Source organism: Metarhizium acridum (genome assembly GCF_019434415.1).
Source record: "Metarhizium acridum strain ARSEF 324 chromosome Unknown scaffold_356, whole genome shotgun sequence".
NCBI lineage: Eukaryota > Fungi > Ascomycota > Sordariomycetes > Hypocreales > Clavicipitaceae > Metarhizium > Metarhizium acridum.
The window spans coordinates 975,736-996,710 of NW_027094030.1; the positions used below are offsets into that span (position 1 = coordinate 975,736).

The window sequence follows — 20,975 nt, forward strand, 5'->3', positions numbered from 1 at the left end:
CTATTGAGTCCGACGGAAATCAAGGAACAGCTCACTCGTGTTGGAGTCCTCCCGGCTGAAGGCACCTCGGAACTATGTAAAGCGTTGTTATATACGTTCAAATAAGTTTAAGATGCTAGGAATCTCTTGCTAAATTTACTATCAAATATGCTTTGCAAATATATAAATGAACTAATTGCTTTACTTTTATAATTGTGCACTATTTTATGATTATTTGTCTCTCATCAGATATTTTTGACTTGGAAGTCAAGATAAGAATTACGAGATAAGAGTGACAGTTCGTCAGGTATGGTGAGCTGGGCCTTGCCAGTCGCGATTCAATAATAGGATAGATGGATACAATACTAAACACCATCAATGAGCTTCCCGTCACAGCCTGTGGTAGTGTCAAGTGATAATTGGCCTTTTAAAACGAATCTACAGGCATAGCCTGTGAGGCGAACATGTCTGAGTAGGCCGCGTGGTCCTTGTGTTGGCTGGGGTCAAAAAGCTGGTGATATTTGGAGGCTGTTGGTCATGATGGTTGCTTTTTCTAGGACTCAAATTAGGGCTCGGATTGGGGGTTTCAGCAGGGGTCTTCAGGGGCTCTTCCAGCGTATAAAAGGGGCCAAGTTAATTTCAGGGTTTTCAGTGTATTCAACAGAGATCTTCGTCAATCACCAATATCATTAAATTCGTTCAATTGAGGCCTCCAAAAGCCTCCCCAACAACGGAACTTTCCGCTGTGTAAATTGCTGTTGTATTTACAACACCTTGGCCTGAACGTACTTGCCTCATCGTTCGTCGTACCGTCTGCCACAGCACCTCTTTTTAACGGCTCCACGATGTAATCTGATTGACTGTCTATGGGTAGCTGCAGCAGCTACAAGACCCTGAATCCAATGATGCGTCGACCGAGGGTAGGGGAAGCGGCGAGATCGAGGAGATGAGGAAGTTTAGCTGGAAAAATGGAAGCTGTGGAAAGTTAGCTATAGTAAATCGTGAATATAAAGCCTGTAGCTAGGGTAAACAAGGCCGCTGCAACCGCTACAGTACCTACAATGTATTTGCATATGATTAGCTTACATTTGCTGAGCGTTTACCGATAATTGTCTTAGGTTAAAGTAGCAAGATGCCTGGAGATGGGCTTATGTCTTTCTCATCGGTCTTACATGGGCCTGGAAGTATCTAGATAAGTTATTTATATTGCCAACGGATTATAAGGGGTAGAGTTGCTGTTCAATTAGAGCATGGTGCCCTTTGTTATATATTACGTAAATATTCCATTATTATTCAATACGCATCTCAGCGACAGGTGAAGCAAATATGGGTCTGTTGAAATCGTGTTTGAGCCATCCGTGAGAACAGCCAGTGGATGCCTCAGCTATGAAAACCACAAAATTTGTACATAGCACTGTTGTGATTACCCTCAGAAGATTTCCAGACGCATACAGCACAAGATCTTGGCTCTTGCTCGAGAGGCAAGCTTTTGCAGAAGCTCGGTGTGATAGAAATCATACGCCACTCGCATTCGCAGCTCAAGAGTGGGCATCAAAACGCTGTCGTGCAACATTGCTCGTTGGAACGGCCAGGTTTCGCTTCCGAGGTTCGTGTCAGCGGACATCGCTATGACCTGCAGGCAGACTCAGAATCAAGAAACTCGTCCAGCTACCGTGGTAGAAAAGGCGGCTGAAAGGGCTACTGTTTGATTTGTGTTCGGGAGCTGCAAGGAGCTGTAAGACGTGTGCCCGTTGATGTGCATGGTGGCTGAGAATGCCAAAGAAGTAGTCATGGTGGACATGTCATAGAGTGATATGTCGTCGTCTGCCGGTTCTGAACTGATGGGACGGCTTGTGCGCAAAGGTGTTTTGAGATTCTCCAGGATTAGAGGCTGTTCAAGTAAAGTTTGGGACTTGTATTTTTGGTCTTTGTTTTGGCGGCCTCAGGTTTTGTGTAAGTGGTGGGCGACTTTTCTTTGTTGGACGAGGCTGAGTCCAAGGCGCACATCTGGGCGTTCAGGAAGCCGGGCGTCAACGGCGATCGACTATTGAAACTTGACAGCACTCAGGCCCAGTGAATATTCAAGAGCAGAAATCATTCGATGAACAGAAGTTGGATACAGGGCAACCCAGGCACCCAACCTCGTTCGTAGTGTTGTTGCGCCAAGCATGGCTCAACCGTTGTACGACAGTTGCCCACTCGTCAGATGTCCACGTGACAGTGAATGGAGGCCCTTTCTCTGAGAATTGGTCGTTGGAGCTTCAGTCCTGTTTGTCGACTTGTCTGGGGGCAGTGTCAGAGTACAAACAGCAGTGCACATGTGGGCGTTGGATCAGACACATGGAGCCGCCCTTGTTCACGGCTTGATTTTCTTGGGTTTGTGTGACACGAAGAGGCCGTGTTCGCTCCAGCCAACCATATAAGGAGCCTTTTTGCCCTGGCTAGAATTTTCAAGTGCCAGGCTCATTATCCTTGCAATTATTTGCCAACCATCATCAACCATGTGCTTCAACAAGCCTTTCGAGCCTGCTAGACTGGCTTTGAGCGGTAATGAGCTGCGTGCGCTCCATGATAAGCAGGCTAGTCGAATCCTCGTCGAGGATGGAAAGAGAAGGGAAATGAAGGACAAGAAAACGGCCGATCTGACCAAATACGAAGTGCATCCAGACTTCAAGCACACTCGAACAGGCGTGTCTACTCTCGTAGTGAACCCGAAGACTGGGTTCATTATAGTCGGTCCTCGCATGGGGAGCCACGGAGCTGGTAAGTCACCGCAGACACTTAGCACCTTGTACCATTTATCTACAGTTTCGCTGCGTGGGCTATCAACAAATGTGATAAACTAGACTAACGTGATGACTTGCAGGAACACTGGCGGTGCCAGGAGGACACTTGGACACGGGTGAGAATCATGGTCAGACTAGCGAGAGAGAATTTCAGGAGGAGACCAAGCTAGGAATAAAAGACGTCGGTTCCATTGCGCAGTCGTATGACAACTTCGCACATCACTCGAAGGGCATCCGATGTTACGACACCAATCAGCGCTTGGGATTTCAGCTGAATCCAGATGCACAGCCAGAGGTATGTATAAGCCGACAGCCGACAGCCAACATTAAATAGCTCGCGAGATTCAGGCTAATTGCCGATGGAACCTAGACGCGCGAGAAAAACAAGTCCGCTGGTTACGATCCTGTCCATCCAAACCTCGTGGTCGCCGTAAAGCTGTATGCGGAGCCGGCGCTTTTTCCAGCTCTCTCAAACTTACTTGATGAGTGTGGGGTTGCCAAACTATTCTTGAACCTTAAGAAGCATGGTGGCCTCCCTCTGGACGACTTGATCCAGGGAGATGGCAGTTTAAAGGACCAACACAAGATTGTCTCGGCCTTACACGGAGCCTTGTCTTGGATGCAGAAGAAACTCAAAGAGCAGCAGAAGCAATTCGATCAAGCACACTGGGAGCCCTTGCAGTGGAGCGTGTCCGAAATTGGATACGGTCTCCAAGAGGCGGAAAAAACACTTATCCGTCATGCAGAGGAGGCAGAGAAGACACAGGAGGCAGAGGAGACAGAGGAGGTAAAGACGACGGGACGGAAGAGGCAGAGAAGACAGAAGAGGATTAGGCGCTTGACGGCTTTTGCGGAGGCAAGGGAAAGGGGATTCTGAGCAAGGATAGAAGTCGAATCGTTGAGTGCGACATTGAACTCCATGGTCAAAACCATGTCGATTACATGTTCATTGGAGTCGTTAGAGTTGCGATTTTAGATGGAATAAGAAAACGCTGGCCGTATTATCAAGAAAAGACCATGAATGACATATCCCTGTGGCGAGTGAAGAGTGGCGTGTGCATGTGGCGCCAACGTCAAATCGACTCGATGTAAAGCCAGCTGCCAATGGCAACACCAAACAGCCCACATGTCTCGTGAATACGTGGCGGCACGCGCAACCTCGAGCCAAACCCGCGACGTCCATCACAAGCGCGTGGCCTCACCCCCGTCCCACCAGGCATGAGCCATCGACAGCGCGGAGATTGCGCCAGCATGCGAGCATCATGTCGACGCTCTCCGAGCCCCGCCGGCCTCGCCTGCTCCCCCAGAACCGCAAGCTCCGCCATCTCAAAGGTCTCTCGTTGCGAAACCTGACCTTTGCCCTGGCCACCTCGCACTCCGCCGACGATGCAGCCATACTCGGGAGCCCCAGCAAGCTCGGCATGCTGCGCGAGGCCGCACACCTGCACACGTCTCGCTCGTCCGATAGCCTGCGGCGGGATGGCCTGCGCGCTGAGAAGAGGAGGCCGCCCGCCCAACCTCGTAGGACGAGCTTGAGTCTTTCGCATGCGAATCCCTCGACGCGCCAGAAGAGGCTGGAGAGTCTGGTGCAAGCCTCGGTGGGAGACGCCTTCTTCTCGCTGCATGTGGCCGAGTGCGAGGAGCCCATCTACATTAGCGAAGTCCGCAATCAATCCGCGGTACGATATCACGCTCCAGCACGCCCTGCTGTCTTGTCCGCCACGCGCCTAACTCTTTCTGTAGAACTTCAACTTCCAATTCTTCGATCTCTCGGCCGACGGACCCCTTGTTTCGAGATCATGCACCGTCAGCATCCGCGTCTGGGCAAAGCGGCCCCAGCAGACATGGGTCTTTCTCCTCCAAGAATTCATAGATTTACGACGACTCAACTTTATCAGCACATTAATAGACCGTCAATTCCCCCCCAATGCCATAATACTACACCTCGAGGACGGCGTATACTCGCTCGATTTCCCGACCAAGACGGCCGACCCGAAACATGCTCCCCCGGCAGCCGCGACTTCTTCGTACAACGCACTCATGAAGCTCGCTAACCTCGAAAGCTCCATACAAGATGCCATCGACACCCAGCACAGAATCACCCAGCAAATCAACCAAATCCTCGAAAAATCCCCGAGCGACCCGACCCCTGCTGCCGATGAAGAAGTATCCCTTGCCGACAAGTTCGTTGCCACACAGCAGCGAGCAAACAAGACGGCCCGAAAACGACGGGACGAGCTGTTGGAGTCACTGCGCAGCAGGAGGGAAGCCATTTCAACAGGCAGGGACGCCCAGGCGGCGGCAGAAAAAGACATTGCCAACAACAAGGAGAAGCTGGCCGCTTCCATTGCGCTGCTGCACAAGACGGAGCAGCAAATTCGCGGCCAGAGGCGGAGGATATGCTCGGAGCTGTCAGACATTTTCCCCATCACCCCGATCCCAAACGCGCCTCCGTTGTCCTTTCAAATCTGCAACCTGCCACTGCCCAACTCGACATACGACGCCGCCACGGCCAGGGCAATCAACGAGGACGTGCTCTCCGCAGCGCTAGGCCTCGTCGCGATGCTCACGCGCCATTTGCAGTTTTACCTATCCTGCCCGCTGCCATACCCCCTGTCAGCCTGCGGCTCGCGGTCCTACGCCAGAGACGACATCTCCCACATCCCCGAGCGGCAGCCCCAGCGGCGCGAATTCCCCCTCTACCTGCCCCGGGGCGGCTCGACAATCGCCCAGTGGCGCTTCGAATACGGCTGGTTCCTGCTCAACAAGAACATCGAGGCCCTCTGCGCGTCTCAGGGCCTCAAGGTCGTCGACATCCGGCACTCGCTCCCTAATCTAAAGTACCTCCTCTACGTGTGCAGCGCCGGAACAGACGAGGTTCCCGAGCGCAAAAAGGGCGGCGTGCGCGGTCTGTGGGCGGGCAGGTTGAAAGGCCGCATGGGCGCCGTGGCCGACGCCGAAAGCAGCAGCAGTGCCGGCGGCAGCAGGAGGGGAAGCGCAGACAGCGAGATTGCGAACCAGCACGGCGAGGCGCTGCGCAACGCGGCCGCACAGGCGAATGGCGACGGGGACGGCGGCTGGGGAGCGGACAGTGGTGTCGGCCTGTTGCCGTTTGGGGACGACGCGAGGTTTACCTTGCGCACCAAGGGGCTGAGGGAGAATGTTGCATAGCCCGTGTACGATGCGGCGAGGCGTGGCTGGGAGCGGTTTCGTTTGACCTCGCGACCGTGTCCTGGTTGTCAGACTGGCGGCACTTTGTAACATCCCAGTTTTTACGTTGGTCGTCCACTTGTCCTCGCTTGTATCCCTGCCGTGCAAGTCTACACCTTGTTTTAGATGAACACTACATCTCTTAATCCAAGTGTCCCGCTGTATAGTGCAGACTTGATTGCTACTCTCGCATCATCCCCTGAATGTGCGTGATGGGATGTGTGGTGTTGAAGAGGGGAGCTTGGGCCGAACGGGAACGCAGCAACGTAGCTTCAGGGGATGAAGGGCGCCATCATGTTTATACGATAGTCAACAGATAGGCATCATGTCATAAGTATAATCATCGTAATTTCTACAACCTTGCTCTGCGCCAAAGCATCAAGTATCCTGCCGTCGAGCACCCAGGATAAATACATGGGTCCGCTCTATGAGAACCGGGGGTATTGTAAACGCCAAAAGAAAAAAAAACAACAATCAACGATCTGTCCTTGCAAACTTTACACTCTTCCTTCGCTCCCTGTCTCCCGCGCCGCTTGACCTCCCCGGGCTCGAACTCAGGATGCCCCCGCTGCCCTTGTTCAGGGCCTCTCGCGCCAGTGCCAACGGCCTTGCTCTGCGGCACATCGTTCATGTCGCTCTTTACACTGCGGTCATACGGCGCGCCGGGACTCGATCGCCTGCTGCCGCCGCGGCTCGCGGGGCCATCTCTTACGCGGGACGAATCCACCGCCGCGCGACCGAGCTCGTCTGACCGGGCTGTCGTTGTCTCGCCGCGGTATTTGCCGGGCAGGCAGGCGTGGCCGCAGCCGTCCGAGGGACAGCACCCGTCGCTGTACTTGGCGGATGGATCTGCGGCGGCGACGGGCTCTGACGCGCCGTGCCATAGCTGCAGGCAGGAGGCGTGGCCGCCGTGTGCGCAGCCCGGGCAGTACCACCATTCTGACAGCCACGTTTCGGATTCGACGTCCGAGGCAGAGGGCCTCGTCTCCGATGGGATGAAGGATGGCCGCTCTGCTTCGCGGTGGCCGCACACCGGGCATGGCGCCATGACACTTCGGCATCGTTCGCATGTCCACACTGCGTCTTGGCCGGCCGAGGGGTCGACTTCTCGGGGTTTGCGGCACGACGAGCAGAATAAGCCCACCTTGACGCCTTGTTGGGCACCGCCAAAGATGGATACGTAGTTGTCTCCCCAGTCTGGCAGGCCGTCCGGCCATCCCTGTATGCACAGGTTCCGTAGCAGAGCTGCCTCGACAAAGAGGCCCATTCGCATCAGTCGCAGGTGGTGCTGGCGAAGGATGGCGCTGGCCCTGTGGCTGTCGATGACAGGAGTGGGCACGAGCGGTCTTAGCAACAGGATCATTGCTGAGGCATTCAGGGCCGATGTTTTGGATTCAAAGTCCAACGCGCTGAGCAACAAATTGCAGGGGTTGAGAGGCGAGATTGAAGCCGGGCTCGCTTTGGAGTTGTGGGCGTTTACGGGATGAGGGTAGGGCGGATCATTGCTCCATGGGAGATAATCTGTTTCGACGACGTGAGGCCGGGGGTCGTGCCGAGGTGATATGGACTCCTTCTTGGGGCTGACTGATCGGCTGGTTCTGATCTCCGGCACCGAATTGAGAGGCGATTCCCCTAGACCCATCCCATCGGTGTCCTGTGAAGTAAAGGATGGTTGAGATGCATGGCTATCCTCAGTCTTTGTCGTCTGTGAAATCATGAAAACTTCCTCTTGGGAGTCATTCGAGCGTGGAGACCGGCCGTTCCTCCCCGCTAGCGTATTTGCCATGGCTGGGGAGTCTGCACTCGAGGCACCGCTTTCTCTCCCCTGGTCAGACTGTTCCCGGTTGAGCGGCTTGGCAAATGCATCGCCACTAGATCCCATCCTCCCAGATCTCTTAGTTCCATTTGAGATGGAGAACATCTGGCCAAAGCTTTCGTCTGAATCCTGCCTGACGTTCCTACCGCGATAAGGCACTCCTCTAGAGCTGTTCTTTCTCCTTGGTACGGGAACATCGATCGCCTTTGCTAACACCTCTGTATCATAAAAGTCATAGCCCTCGGTGCATGAAGTTGCCGAATCATCGGTTTGCTCACTCCCCACTGATATAGGTTCCGAGTCATGACGTTGCCGGGGACTTTGGGACTCTCTAAAGGACCCATGAGCAGCAGGCCCGATAGTGAGCGACTCTGGTTCGACAATGGGTGACAATCGTTTGCCATGCTGATGTACGGCATCGTCATGACCGGGACTGGCAGTGTTCGTGGCACTATCAGCTGGCCTTGCCACAGGTGTTGGTACATTCGATGTGCTTTCAATCTCTTCCGCGAGCAATGACCGGATAGAGTGGAACCGGCCGTCGATGCTGCTTCTTTGTGCTGACGGTCGTCTAGGAGTATCTTCCCCATTGGCATACATTTCCGAGGCTTTTAACTTATCTGCGCCTTTTATGACATCGTCAACTTGAACTTTCTGGAACTGCCCAACTCGAACCTCAAAATGGTATTGTGCCCTGCGTTTGAGGAGAAGATTCATGGCATATGCTAAGATTCGCCATGTCTGTGCCAGACGGTACAAGTTCGCTACTTCAGCAGCTTTCGCATACTGTTCCATGATGATGCCCACTCTCTCTACTAATGGCTTGCCACCATCAGAGTATGGAAGTTCTCGTTTGAGCGTCTCCAGGTACGTATTAGATAAAAAGTGATATATGTGCACAGGCTTCGCTGCAGGAATAGGTCCAAAAGACATGGCTTGCTGAGACCTGAAGATTCCAGTCATATTGATAGATTGTTCCAGACCCATATTCTGCTTGTTATCGTCTGCAAATGGTGCTCCGCCGGAAGGCGGGGTGGTGCTTAAGGGAATGGTACCTCTTCCACTGGGTCTCCTGTTTCGGAGGATCCTGCGCCGTGATCCAAGAAAGGTTCCTATTACATCATCTTCAGAATCGCTTCGGCTTATGCTTAGGCCCTGGTTGCTGGGGCTGGAGCTGTATGTGGCGCGATGCATAGCATCAGATTGGTGTACCACTGGAAGCCGTGGTCGATGTGATAGCGGACGCTCATCAAGAAACATGAGCAGATCTCCTCTTGGAGAAAATGCCATGGCCGAAGTCGATTGGCGATCAATGACCTTGGGAGCAAATGCCACGTCGCATTGGTTGAAGGTCCCATCCTGGCCAACAGTCCATAGCATATCCTGGTCCTGCCACGCCAGAGCTGATGGAGATGTTTCGAACCTCTCGATTTCTTTATACGGCATGGATGGCCTCGCCAAGTCCCAAATGTGTACTGCTGATGTGCCATATCTTCGACTGCTAGTTTCATCATAGGTCACAGCAATCTGCGCAACTCGCCTGGCATGGGCACTCGCCGACCAAAGCCCCGGGCGCCAGGCTACAGCAGCCACTGGTGCAGGTGTTGATATGGTCCATTTCGGCTTCTGTCTCTTGTCCGCCGTGTTGCCCAAGTCCCAAGTGTGAATCTTTGTGTCCATTCCGGCACTAATCAAGTGAATGCCGTCATGGTGCCATGCAATATCTGAGCACGATTTCTCATGTGCATTGATTCTAAGAACGGGGCGTGAGGGTTGTCGCACGTCCCACTTCATGATGACGCCGCTTTCCGTACAGCAAGCCATCTCGTGGCCGTTGGCAGGAGACCATCTAACTTTTCTGATCGGATCGATGCATCTGAGTGGTGCAAAGCGTTGCCTAAAGCTGAGACCGTGTCTCGCCGGAGTGGTGTTGCTGCAATCAAAGACGCGCGCAGTTCCATCCTGTCCACCAGTCAATAACCAGGTCTTTAGGTGAGGGCTTATGTCCAAGGTGTTCATCTGCCGTGAGTCCTCTTGGGTCAAGATGTATTCCAGGGGTTCATTGTCGCCCGCACTAAATCGCGTCAGATCGTATGAGAAGACTTTGCCGCTTGCACACGCAGTGTATATGTGAGAATTGCCGTGCCATTTCACGTCGCGTATATTGAGCTGATCGGCCACAACATTCTGCCGAGACACAGTCGACTGTCTCGTAGTGATTGCGGTGCGTACATCGATGCCGTCGTTAAATTTGAAGCTAGAGGCTGTCAGATCGTCCAGAAGGATGGTCTTGAGAATATGCGCCCCTCCCAGCACGACGGCGCGGCGATCAGCAGAAACGTCAAAGCACGATATCGGGGCTCCCGCATCATATACGGCATTTTGCGACTTGGACGGGCGGAACGAGGTCGGAATAGGTGTGGTCGTGCCGGTGATTGAAGCCAAGTCACCAGTCGCAGAGTCGGGCGCCGCCTTGCCGAGGAGCTTGCGCATGATCTTGGACTCGCGATTATACATGATGGCGGCGGTGGCGGTATATCAGAGACGCCATCAGGGGCATTCGAAGCAATAGACTTGCGGGATCATTTACTGCGACGGCGCAATGCCCATGGCTGTGAATCAGCGTCGGGTGTAATTGAGATGGTTTGGGAGAATGCCAATGCAACTCTGTGTCAAGGCGGACCTGCAGAACGTACGTTGAAGGGAGATGGGACGGTATTACGTGGGGAAGGAGCAAGCAAGCTGGGTGGGGCTTCGTGGCTTCCTCGGCGAGTTGGTTCCGTGGTCTGGGTCGGATATCCAACTTCTAGGCGTCATTAGGCTCCAACCGATCAATGTCAAACTGATATGTTCCAACTTGACACCTTTGACGGCACCAAAGCAGGTCATTGCCTCGCCATTTCATACATTTGCTACCCAGCGCGCTGATCATGAAGTCCGAGTCCATGGATCGGCTGACGACGCGGCAGCACGCACCAACATATGCGCTATATCAAGCGAGTTTTCTTTGCCAAGGGCAAACGCCCAACTTCAGCTACAGCCTACGAGCAACAGATTTCTCCGACGGCCGAATTATCGTTTCACAGCATGGGGCTGGGATTTCGCCGTGCCAAGGCCCCCTTGTTCAACTCAGCCGCATCAAACAGGCAGCTCACTTCTGTCATGGTGGAATCTGCCCGCCGAGGCCTCCCAATCAGGCAATTATTAGATGCGGCTCACGGTCATGAGGCAAACCCTGCACGATGCTGATCCTCCAGGTCAGCCAGGGTAAAACCTTTATATTGCATGATCAGACACTAACACTTGGGAGGGTCGTCCTCAGCCATGTGTCTTATTGGAGCAGAAACGTACGTCCTTTGTTTCAGTCAGGTCCAAATACTGCAGCCCGTCAACTCCGTCTGCGATCAAGATGAGAGATTACCAATATGAGGCACTTCAACCTGGTGAGATCCGTCTGTTGCGGCTGGATGCTACTCAAAATTCTCAACGGCTCCTCTCCGGAAAGATCATCCATCACCGGCTAACAAACCCAAAATACCAACTCTCCGAGGCTGGCGACGGTTACTTGGAGCATTCTCTTTCATACGATGCAATCTCCTATCATTGGGGAGGTGACACCAGAACCCCATTTCAAGTCGTTATTCGCGGCGACAACGGCGAGGAGGCCGCGATAAAAATTACGTCTACGCTTCACACAATTCTTCGCCGATTGGCATTGCCCAACGAGGCTCGAGTTTTGTGGGCAGATGCGATTTGCATCAATCAGATTACCTCGGAATCGAACACGGAGAAGGGAGAACAAATCCAACTTATGCCTGACATATATCGCATTGCAGCTTGTGTGCAAGTCTACCTAGGCGATGAAGCTGACAACGTTCCCGCGGCTCTGGAGCTCTTGTCTTCAATAGCCGACTACTCTGAGCATCTGGATGACTCTGTACATCCTCACGGCGAGATAGGAGTTGGTCTTGCGAAGCAAAGCGGGTTTGTACTCCCCCCAGTCGAAGACAAGAGTTGGCCTGCGCTGCGTGCGTTCTTCCGACGACCTTGGTTCCGTCGGGTCTGGATCATACAAGAGTTTGTATATGCCACAGATGTATGCGTCATCTGTGGTGACCTGCAAATAGATTGGCATAAGCTCTGGCTGGCATCTAAGGCATATATTTCCAATCGACAGCTCATGTTCCATGGTTACTCGAAAGATTTGTTCACGACCAGGAGACTGGATGACTACAGGGAAGCTCACGAAGGGGCTAGATCTCTGCACCTTGTCACTGATTTGCGTATGCGCGCCCAAGGTTACATGTCAGGACCTTACATGGTGTTCAATCTTGACAAAGGCGTGCCGTCTGATCCTTCCGGATTGTCCATTCGGAAAGATTTAAGCTCCATTAAAGGCTTCGAAAAGTTCACACGAAATAAATGGTTATCGGACCGTGCCGCAGGACAAACCTTCCCTTTTCAAAGACATAGCCTACTGGATCTCCTACATCGAACAAGTAATTTCCGGGCAACCCAGCCTATTGACCGACTATATGCCCTTCTCGGTCTAGCCGAAGATGCGGCCGGGTACAAACCCATATACTCAGCGGAACAAAGCCTCGCGATTGTTTCGACGCAATTCGCGGCTACATTTATCAACAATGGGCATCTCCCGCTAATCCTCTCGACTGCTGGCATTACATCAAACAATATCTATCCACGGGACTGGCCATCTTGGGTGCCAAATTGGACATCAGTGCGGTATTCGCAAGATTCAGACCCTGGATTTACTCGTTTTGCCCTAATATCCAACGAAGAAACAACACACGACAGAAGCCAGGAAGATAAAGAGGGACTTGCGCCACCTTCGACAGCCGTAGCTTCAAGCAATGCGCAGAATACAGCCACTGTTTCCAGAGGGACTCAGGGCACAATAGCCAACGCAAATGACACTAGAGAGAGGCAGGGGAGCAGCACGAACACGAATACAGAAACCCTAAATAATCTCCCTCGAAAACTTTACAACGCTGCTGGAGGCACTAGTGTGATATTCGGCGGTGATGTTAAGCAGGGTCTGCTACACGTTCGTGCCACACCAGTCAGCCATGTAAAGGTTGTGCTGCCGGGCAAATTACTCCTCCCTGTGAGCATGTACGAATCTATGGTCTTGAGGCTTGGAAACGTCTACGACACAGGGGAACCAATGATTGAAGCTTTCTGGCGAACAATGGTCGCCAATCGAACCATGCTGGGCGAACCAGCGCCACCGGAATTCGCTTTACAATATGAGAACATGAAAAAACATGACCAAGTTTTGTTTTCCAAGGCTGTTGTTCTACTTCTTGTGGGTTGTCTAATGGCAATACCTTTGATGGTCATCGGAATTCGATATTTGCCCGTTATCGCTCAGGTGGTCGTCTTGAGCGGCCTGGCATGGATGCAGTACATTGCAGTTGAACCGGCTGTAGTGTTCATGGTTCTTCTGCCCATATTCCGCTGGATACACGTCTTGCTATTAGTACCGGTGCTTCTTGCATTAGCATACTACATATGCACACATGCGTACCCAGTAGCAACGTTGGACCTCCTCGTACACATGGGCGTCGCCACTGCAGGATCCACAACCGGCCTACCAGAAGATTGTGCTGCTTACGCGTCTTCAATTAGCCTTGTCGCTAACAAGCATTCGCTATGTTTCACGGAGGATCGCTTGATTGGATTAATGCCACTGTCGACACAGGAGAGCGATGTCGTAGTTATCATCCATGGATGCGATGTCCCATTTGTGATCCGTCCCACTGAAAGAGAAGCACATTATTGTCTAGTGGGCGAGTGTTATGTGCACGGTGTAATGAATGGGGAAATGATGTTTGACGTCGCAAAGAAGTCAGTGGACATTATACTGATATAGAAACAAACTGAACCATTCAGCGATTTTCCCATGGTAGCCATGCTTGAGTCTTTCAATATGGCCCCAAAGAAATTTTGACCGAAAAAACAAAGGTTGGACAATTGAGGGACAAATTCAGTTTTGCATATGTCTACATAGCGACATTGTTCTCAAGCCCAGTCGCCCAACTATGCAAAAACAAAAATCCCCAGACGGGGTACAAGATTAGCCCTCCTGTCAGAAACATGGCGACCATGTCTGTTTCCTGCGCCAATGTTCCATTCTATTGTAGGTTAGCCAGGCGTCATTCATGCACCGCCTCGAAGCTTAACATACCTTATTATTATCGAGTACATGTGCCGACGTCTCTTGATCCCGCCTAGATCAAAACATCGGCTTCATGGCTTTTATATCCCGCGTTTTCCCTCACGCCCATCCACCCTTGCCGCTTCATTCGTCCTTTGCAGCCGGACTCCTACTACGGCTTCGTTGTCTTCGCCCGCCAGCGCCGCTGCCACCGCCCGCCCTGCCTCCCCTACCGCCCTTGCCAGGCGGCGGTCTCACAAAGGCAAAGTCCACCGCGATGGTCTGGTCCAGCAACTTGGTCTCGTGCGCACCGTCAATCGCAGCCCGCGCTTCTTCCAAGGTGGCGTACTCGATCAATGCGTAGCCCTACACCAGGTTTAGCCATTCCCGCTCTCCTGCATTTTTCAAGTAGGCAGCACGTACCTTGACGTAGCCGCTTCTCCGGTCCAAGTTCAGGTGCAAGTTCTTGATCTCTCCAAAGTCGCCGAATTTGTCTTGTATCGCCTCCTCATCAGCCTCTTCATGGACGTTTGTGACGATGATGATCCAGCCTTCGATGGATCGGACAGCCGTGGCTTTGGTGTGGGTTTGCATTTCGGATTCGTTGCGTGCCGGGGGCGACGCAGGTCGGTCGACGTCCATGTCTACGTCGGCCATGATTTCGGTTTGGAATTCGGCGAACGACGCGGGAAGAGATGGTGTCTTTAGAGCGCCAGAGAGGGATGTGCGGCCCTTGCAATGAAGCTACGGGTTGACTATTGACGTGGGGCAGAAGCTCGGTATAGGTCACGTGATTGTGATTTCTGAACGCCGGACCAGAAGGGCGGCATGTTTATGAAAGGAACAGTATTACGAGACCTAGGTGATTCTACGTTCTAGGTGTTGATGATGGCTTGTATATATGTATACCTGTATTCTTTGATATCTGGTTGAAAGGGGATGCTAAATTGGTTGTGGCACAGGACGGATAGAATGCAGACTGCTAGCCGGTGATTTTCGTCCGACGAAGTCAATGATCATTTTCCTCATCAAAGGTCGCATCGGGGTCGTTTTGACATCACATGGTCACTGATTATGAGGCAAACTGCGGATGAATGTTTTCTTTATTGACGAACGACACCAAGACGCCCGAGAAAAGTCGCCGCGCTTCGTCGCACCCAGTCGTCACATGCAGAGGTGCTCAGCTTCCTGATCGACCCATATTCCGTCCCGCCGATTTTTCTTCTCAAAATAACCATGAGGAAACGGCGTTCCACCCTGTACATTTTTTGACGTTCACTTCATCCCCTCTCCTGTCGGTATATCCTTACGAGCCGGGGTTGGGGTTCATCTAAGCCACCATGATCAGCGCTTCCTCCCCTCTCCAGATGCCGTGGCTGAGCGTTTTTCGGTCCTCACCTTTCTCTTGCCACCAGTGAGGGTGACGTTGACGAATCGTCGGATGTACTTGAGGCGCTTGAGAGCACGGCCCTTGGGGACCTTGGCCTTCTCCTGGGGCTCAACCTAAACGCAGCAGGGAGAAAAAAAAATAGTCAGTCATCGTCGTTCGTGATCGTGGTCGGGGGGGAGGGGGGTGTGTTTCGCCGGCAGGCACAGCATCGGTGGGTTCGTACTTTGGGGGTCTGAGACTTGACCTTGCCTGCGAGATGATTAGTCTAAGTTCGCCGTGCGACGTTATTGATCGGGTCGAGGGGGCGAGGACGCACCGGCACGGGCGAGAGATCCGTGAACTTTACCCATGATGATGGATGGTGTTTGGCGATGCTGTGGATGAGGGAGTCGGTCGGCGGAGAAGAGGCGAATGAGTTTTTGCGGAATTTGGCAAATGGTTGTGTGTGGGAGGCGAGGCTCACGTGAGTGGGGACGGCGATTTGCCCTGCCGGAAAAATATTGGCGCGCTATGACTCTCGCCCACCTTGGTTTGTTGGGTTAGTCAGCTTTTTTTTTTTTGGAGGGTCGCTTATTCATTTGGATTTGCATCCACTACCTACCTGAGGTACTAATACTTGCATTTATTGAATCATAGAAAAAAAAAATGGTAGTAAGCTATATTCCATGGGATTATACTCAAATTTCTGTTATACGAAAATAGCTACAGAGTAGTAGAATAAGAGCTGCAAGTACCTCGACGCGTGACTTCGATAGGGAGCTTAAAGCACAGCCAATGGCTGGGAGTCTTGAAAACCCACTTCACTTTGCGTGGCCAAATAAACCGTTGACGCGCCCAGATTTCAACGTTTTCAGTGACCAAGTGAATTGGTTGGCTCAACATCACTCGGCTCCAAGAGTAAGCAGTAAGGAATCTGTGGCCCGGCTCAGTTGCTACACATGCATCATCCTAACGGCAAGGCAAACGCCATGAGTCCCAAGTAATCAATGGCCCGATCTCATCGACGATGCAAAGCGTGCGCCGATGCATGCGTGGCTTCCCTCAAACCGAGTCGCGCAGCCAAATGTTGACGTCACAAATTCTCGCTCCTTCCCATCAGTGCCCACGATCAGCCCTATAAGTCCCAGATCCCTGCCTCCCGACAGCCCTCCCTCAAAATGACCAAGACTCCAGATTCTTTGCAAGCAAGACCAAAACCCTCTGTCGATACATGAAATGTTTATTCAGTTTTCTCCAGTGATATAGTCAGAAGCCTCACCATGGTTCACTTGACAGCGACGCCTACTGAGACCTCCGGACGGTCCGCAGTGATCCCACGCAAGACGCTGCGGGAAAGATTCCTCCACCGTCTGCCCAACTACAATGGCCCGTACAACGTCGGCTACATGGACGTCGAGGTTCCGGCCCGGAACCCACGTCCCATATCTAATTTGAAACGCGGGGGGAAACCAGTGCTGCGTCTGGACACCGTGCTTATGGGTATATACTACCCATGTGACGTGAGGGAAACCATCGAAGCCTCGGATGGTGCACACAACCTCCGGCGCGTCAATTGGATGCCTGCGCCTAGAATTGCCACTTCAAAGGGATACGCAAAGTTTCTCAATATCCCGGCGGCACCCGTCACGGGATATCTGGCTTGTACGTCGCTTTTTACAAAGCTGCCTGCGTTTCGAAACGCCAAGCTGGCAGACTACTGGGCGAAAAATAGTTCCAAGGAAGATATGGCTTCCGACAAAGAGGACGGTGGAAAAGACGATAAACCTACGTTTCCCGTCATCATATTTAGCCATGGGTTGGGAGGCTCGAGGCTGTGCTACAGCACAATATGTGGCGAACTGGCTAGTTTCGGCTTCGTCGTGGTCGCGGTCGAGCATAGGGACGGAAGCGGCGCGAGGACGCTAGTGAACCTGCCTGAGAATGTCAGCGCAACGGAGATTGAGTCTTCAACAGCGGAAATCGTGTCCGGAAACGACGAGGAGCACGGGTCCGGGGCCAAGAACAAAAAGGTTGAAGGTCAGAAGAAGCGCGGCGTGAACCCGTACTACATCATGGACTACATTTTACCAAAAGACAATGCCCAGGATACCTCTCCACACAACCCTCGCGGCGTAGACAGCCACCTCCGAAACGCCCAGATCGAGCTCAGGCTGCAAGAGATCAAGGAGGCATACCATGTGCTCTCGCTCATAAACAACGGCAGGGGGGACGACGTCGCGCGCCTCAACTTGCGGAAGAAGGGCAATATCGGCTCCAGCTCCAGGGGACTCACGGGGATAACTTGGGACAGCTGGAAAGGGAGCATGTTTCTCGACAAGGTCACCGCCATGGGCCACTCGTTTGGAGGAGCAACCACGATCCAACTCTGTCGGGACCAGTCTCTCCCATGGCTGGGCCAAGGCGTCATTCTCGACGCGTGGGGTCAAGGAACTCCTGCTCGAGGCGACGGCCCCGATAACATTGTAGTCAAGCCCATCATTGCCATATCGTCAGAGGCATTCATGCACTGGAAGGAGAATTTCGAACGAGTCGTCGGGTTTTGCCAAGAAGCGCGTGAATCCAAGACTCTGTGCTGGATGCTCACCATTGTGGGCTCCACGCATCTTGCCATGACCGACTTTGCTGTGTTATACCCCCATTGGATGTCGTTCTTCATGAAGTCAATGGTGAACCCACTGAGGGCTTGTTCCCTTACTATCGCGACTTCGTTGGAGTTTCTCAGCCTCACTCTGCCGCCCGGGCACATCAAACACAAGACTTGGCTCGACGAGGATCTGTTGCTGTCGGCGCCGGCACCGAGTGAGCCTGAGGAGGCGCTGAGAGAGGACCACGCCCCGGATTACAAGTGGGTGGCAGTGAGACTCAGGATTCCCAACGAGTTTTCAAAGAGATTCAAAGCATGGTGTCGAAGGCTTTGGCGGACACTAATCTGTACAGCTGTCGAAGGCGACGCCCTGGGCAATGGACTCCATGATTACACTGAGCAGGATGAGTTGTGGACGCATATTAGTCCGAGATGTGCAGATGTGGCTTCGTACAGGAGCTCCCTGACTTGAGTGGGCCAGCCGGTCATTTGATATTACGAATTGATGCTGTCAATGTACGGAGGTATGATTATTTTTTTTTTTTTTTTTCATTTCTATTGTGTCAAGTAGGAATTACCAAAGCGAGGCGTTTGTTTGCATGCGGTCATGCCGCTCCTGGGGACTGACGGGATCAGAAAGATGGAGGCTTGTGCCAAGGCTGATATTCAGGTTGGGAAACCTAGTCACCGCAACTAGTCAAAATCTTGTGAGGGTGCACAATGTAGCCAGTTTTCAGATGAAGGCACAGCAATCACCAGCTCGGCTTTTCTCTGGGACAAAAACAGAACCTCTCACATATTTCGAATAGTTTGATTTCTTGTGCACCACAGGACCGGAGATGCATATTTTGTCTCAAGATACTGAAAAAGTATACTAAGAGCACGGTGCAGCATTTCTTCTCAATTTGAGTTTGTCCAAATAAGTACATCCTTGGCCAATTAATTCTGAATTTGCATACGCCGATCCACCAATACGTTAAACCAATTTCCTCAAAAGACACGAGCTACGGTAATGTGTTTCGTAAAAGCTCGTGCGGTGCTCCAGCACCACCTTGCAAAGAAACGCCCTGATTTACCCTCGAGGTGACACGGAGTCAAGAACGAACCCATGTGCCTGCATATTCCCTTCTCTTGAGGCTATATCGGTCCAAAAAGTTCCACAATCCTCCCTGCTTCCCTTTGAGCCTTGTACCTGTCCGAAACCATCTCGGTGCAGCACGCATGCCTCGGGTCATCCGCGCTCCCAAGGTCTTGCCAGATCCGGTCGATGCCGCTCGCTCCAGTACCCTGTAAGCTGTATTCAGCCATGCAATGAGGGCATTTTCCAATTGAGCCGTATTTTGTCCTGGCCGCGACAGACGTCCAGTGAACAGAGTCCGACATCCACTTCCCTTGACTCCTCAAGACGACGCACGGGAAAAAGTGCAGAACAAATAGTGCGAACCTGTCATCCTTGGAGGCATTCGCCCATCGGAATTTAGCCGACCAAAGACCCCAGTTTGTGCCTTTGATCAGTTTGATGACTCGCAGACGACGGAGGTCTATTGGCGCAGCAAAGCGCCGCATTTCAACTTTTAAAAATCTATTTAAAACTATTGAAAAATTTTACTAATTATTTTTACTTGAATTGATTTCAGCTGTTGGCCCATCTCAACCGGCACTGCGGTGTCGAGTGCGAATAGGTCGCGATTGTGATATGACGCCTTCTGTCAAGGAAGTTGGCTGACCCTAACCCTGACCCTGACAAAGGTATCATTGCGCATGTCGCAACGCAATACCCTGGGCGTTTGTTCACCAGGAAGCACCTTGGACGTTCAGTGGACAAGGAAAATTCATCACTGGCACACGCCACGGACATGGCAATACGCCGCGACACCACCATTATCCCTTCGGGATGCCAACGTGGAAAACCCAGGACCAATCATAGCTGCCTTGCGACCACCACTATCATGTGTTGTGATTGGATACGCGAGCATGTCCATGTCGAATGGGTGTAATGGCGCGCTGCGACGAAGGGAATCGTGGCGATTTCCCACGTGAAGGCACATCCTCTGCCCATTCAGTTATATTATACCCCGACCTAGCCTTTCCTCCAAAAAACATTCATCGCTTCCCAGGCGTGGCATCGGCAACTCAGGCGCGATGGAAAGCTCCCACCAGGAAAAGAGGAACTTTCCCAATCAAGAGCAGCAGGCCGTCAAGCGCCTGTACGGAATAGAACGAAGCAAACCACGCCTTCTTCACCACCAGCTGCAGGTCAGGCCTTTCGGGCGTCATCTTTGACATTGCCCAACATCACCGCCCGGCTGCTCAGAAGCTAATGTTTTTTTTCTTACGTGTGTTTTTGCGATAGGGAAGAAAGTATTTCGATTCCGGCGATTTTGCCCTCTCCCAAGCACACCGAGCATCCAACATCGGCGCGGTCGAGACGGGGACTGAGCATCCGCTTCGGAAGGATATCTCGCACCCGTCGTCCGCAGCGCCGGCGTCTAGCAACGTCAAGAGCGATAGTAACGAACAGGGCGGGCATGCCGAGCAGTCTACAATGGTCGCGTCAGCCAGCCATCTTCAACAGCAAATGACGCCCAAAGGAGGGGTGGACGAAAAAAGGTAAGCAAGGAAAAGGCAAAGCCGAGATCAGAGAGCATTATGTGATATGGGCCGGGAATTTTTACTTGAGTCCATTATAAATTGCAAGTCGAATACAACGCTGCCTACGTACGGTTAAGTGGTTATCGGGCTCGACTAATGCGAGAAATGCGGTGCATGAGCTACTGAGGGAGCATGTTTTTTATAAACCGACCTTGTGATTGTGAGGGGAGGCGGGTTGGCGAGATTAAAAATGAGGGCTGGGATGGATTAAGGCCCCGGTTTAGCAGCCACGGATCGATTGAATAATGGAATTATCCTTGGATTGAATCTGTCTAGCTTGGTCGATTAGAGTCTTTTTGTGGATATCTAGCTAGAGGCTCCAAGTCATTCAATGAGGGATTTACCTATATTAAGAATGACGGTTCCAATAAGGCCGTGAC

At 52.3% G+C, this 20,975-nt stretch overlaps 8 protein-coding genes across 8 annotated transcripts; 5 read left to right on the top strand and 3 right to left on the bottom strand.

The window, feature by feature from the left end:
- Nucleotides 1–2,480: 2,480 nt before the first annotated feature.
- Nucleotides 2,481–3,642, top strand: J3458_015651 (uncharacterized protein; the record flags this gene model as incomplete). The annotated part of the gene is made up of 3 exons (XM_007815823.2): nucleotides 2,481–2,742; nucleotides 2,846–3,060; nucleotides 3,136–3,642. 3 exons carry the CDS (start codon nucleotides 2,481–2,483, stop codon nucleotides 3,640–3,642), a joined length of 984 nt encoding a protein of 327 aa, XP_007814014.2.
- A 256-nt stretch (nucleotides 3,643–3,898) lies between these two features.
- On the bottom strand, nucleotides 3,899–10,470 carry RTC1 (SEA (Seh1-associated) complex subunit). Its single transcript, XM_007815825.2, has one exon. It carries the CDS (start codon nucleotides 10,306–10,308, stop codon nucleotides 6,328–6,330), a length of 3,981 nt encoding a protein of 1,326 aa, XP_007814016.2. The 5' UTR covers nucleotides 10,309–10,470; the 3' UTR covers nucleotides 3,899–6,327.
- On the top strand, nucleotides 4,028–5,936 carry J3458_015652 (uncharacterized protein; the record flags this gene model as incomplete). Its single annotated transcript, XM_007815824.2, has 2 exons — nucleotides 4,028–4,444; nucleotides 4,509–5,936. The coding sequence occupies 2 exons, from the start codon at nucleotides 4,028–4,030 to the stop codon at nucleotides 5,934–5,936; spliced, it is 1,845 nt and encodes a 614-aa protein (XP_007814015.1).
- Nucleotides 10,471–10,627: 157 nt separating the features above from the next.
- Nucleotides 10,628–13,684, top strand: J3458_015654 (uncharacterized protein; the record flags this gene model as incomplete). Its single annotated transcript, XM_007815826.2, has 1 exon — nucleotides 10,628–13,684. Exon 1 carries the CDS (start codon nucleotides 11,201–11,203, stop codon nucleotides 13,682–13,684), a length of 2,484 nt encoding a protein of 827 aa, XP_007814017.2. The 5' UTR covers nucleotides 10,628–11,200.
- Nucleotides 13,685–14,113: 429 nt separating this feature from the next.
- On the bottom strand, nucleotides 14,114–14,626 carry RBM8A (RNA-binding protein 8A; the record flags this gene model as incomplete). The annotated part of the gene is made up of 2 exons (XM_007815827.1): nucleotides 14,114–14,335; nucleotides 14,393–14,626. 2 exons carry the CDS (start codon nucleotides 14,624–14,626, stop codon nucleotides 14,114–14,116), a joined length of 456 nt encoding a protein of 151 aa, XP_007814018.1.
- Nucleotides 14,627–15,055: 429 nt separating this feature from the next.
- On the bottom strand, nucleotides 15,056–15,803 carry rps30a (40S ribosomal protein eS30). Its single transcript, XM_007815828.2, has 4 exons — nucleotides 15,676–15,803; nucleotides 15,583–15,608; nucleotides 15,368–15,472; nucleotides 15,056–15,299 (listed from the first exon to the last, which is right to left on the bottom strand). The coding sequence occupies exons 1-4, from the start codon at nucleotides 15,707–15,709 to the stop codon at nucleotides 15,276–15,278; spliced, it is 189 nt and encodes a 62-aa protein (XP_007814019.2). The 5' UTR covers nucleotides 15,710–15,803; the 3' UTR covers nucleotides 15,056–15,275.
- A 424-nt stretch (nucleotides 15,804–16,227) lies between these two features.
- Nucleotides 16,228–18,940, top strand: J3458_015657 (uncharacterized protein). The gene has a single exon (XM_007815829.2). It carries the CDS (start codon nucleotides 16,619–16,621, stop codon nucleotides 18,413–18,415), a length of 1,797 nt encoding a protein of 598 aa, XP_007814020.1. The 5' UTR covers nucleotides 16,228–16,618; the 3' UTR covers nucleotides 18,416–18,940.
- A 944-nt stretch (nucleotides 18,941–19,884) lies between these two features.
- Nucleotides 19,885–20,911, top strand: J3458_015658 (uncharacterized protein). Its single transcript, XM_066120880.1, has 2 exons — nucleotides 19,885–20,199; nucleotides 20,297–20,911. Exons 1-2 carry the CDS (start codon nucleotides 20,086–20,088, stop codon nucleotides 20,555–20,557), a joined length of 375 nt encoding a protein of 124 aa, XP_065974208.1. The 5' UTR covers nucleotides 19,885–20,085; the 3' UTR covers nucleotides 20,558–20,911.
- Nucleotides 20,912–20,975: the final 64 nt, after the last annotated feature.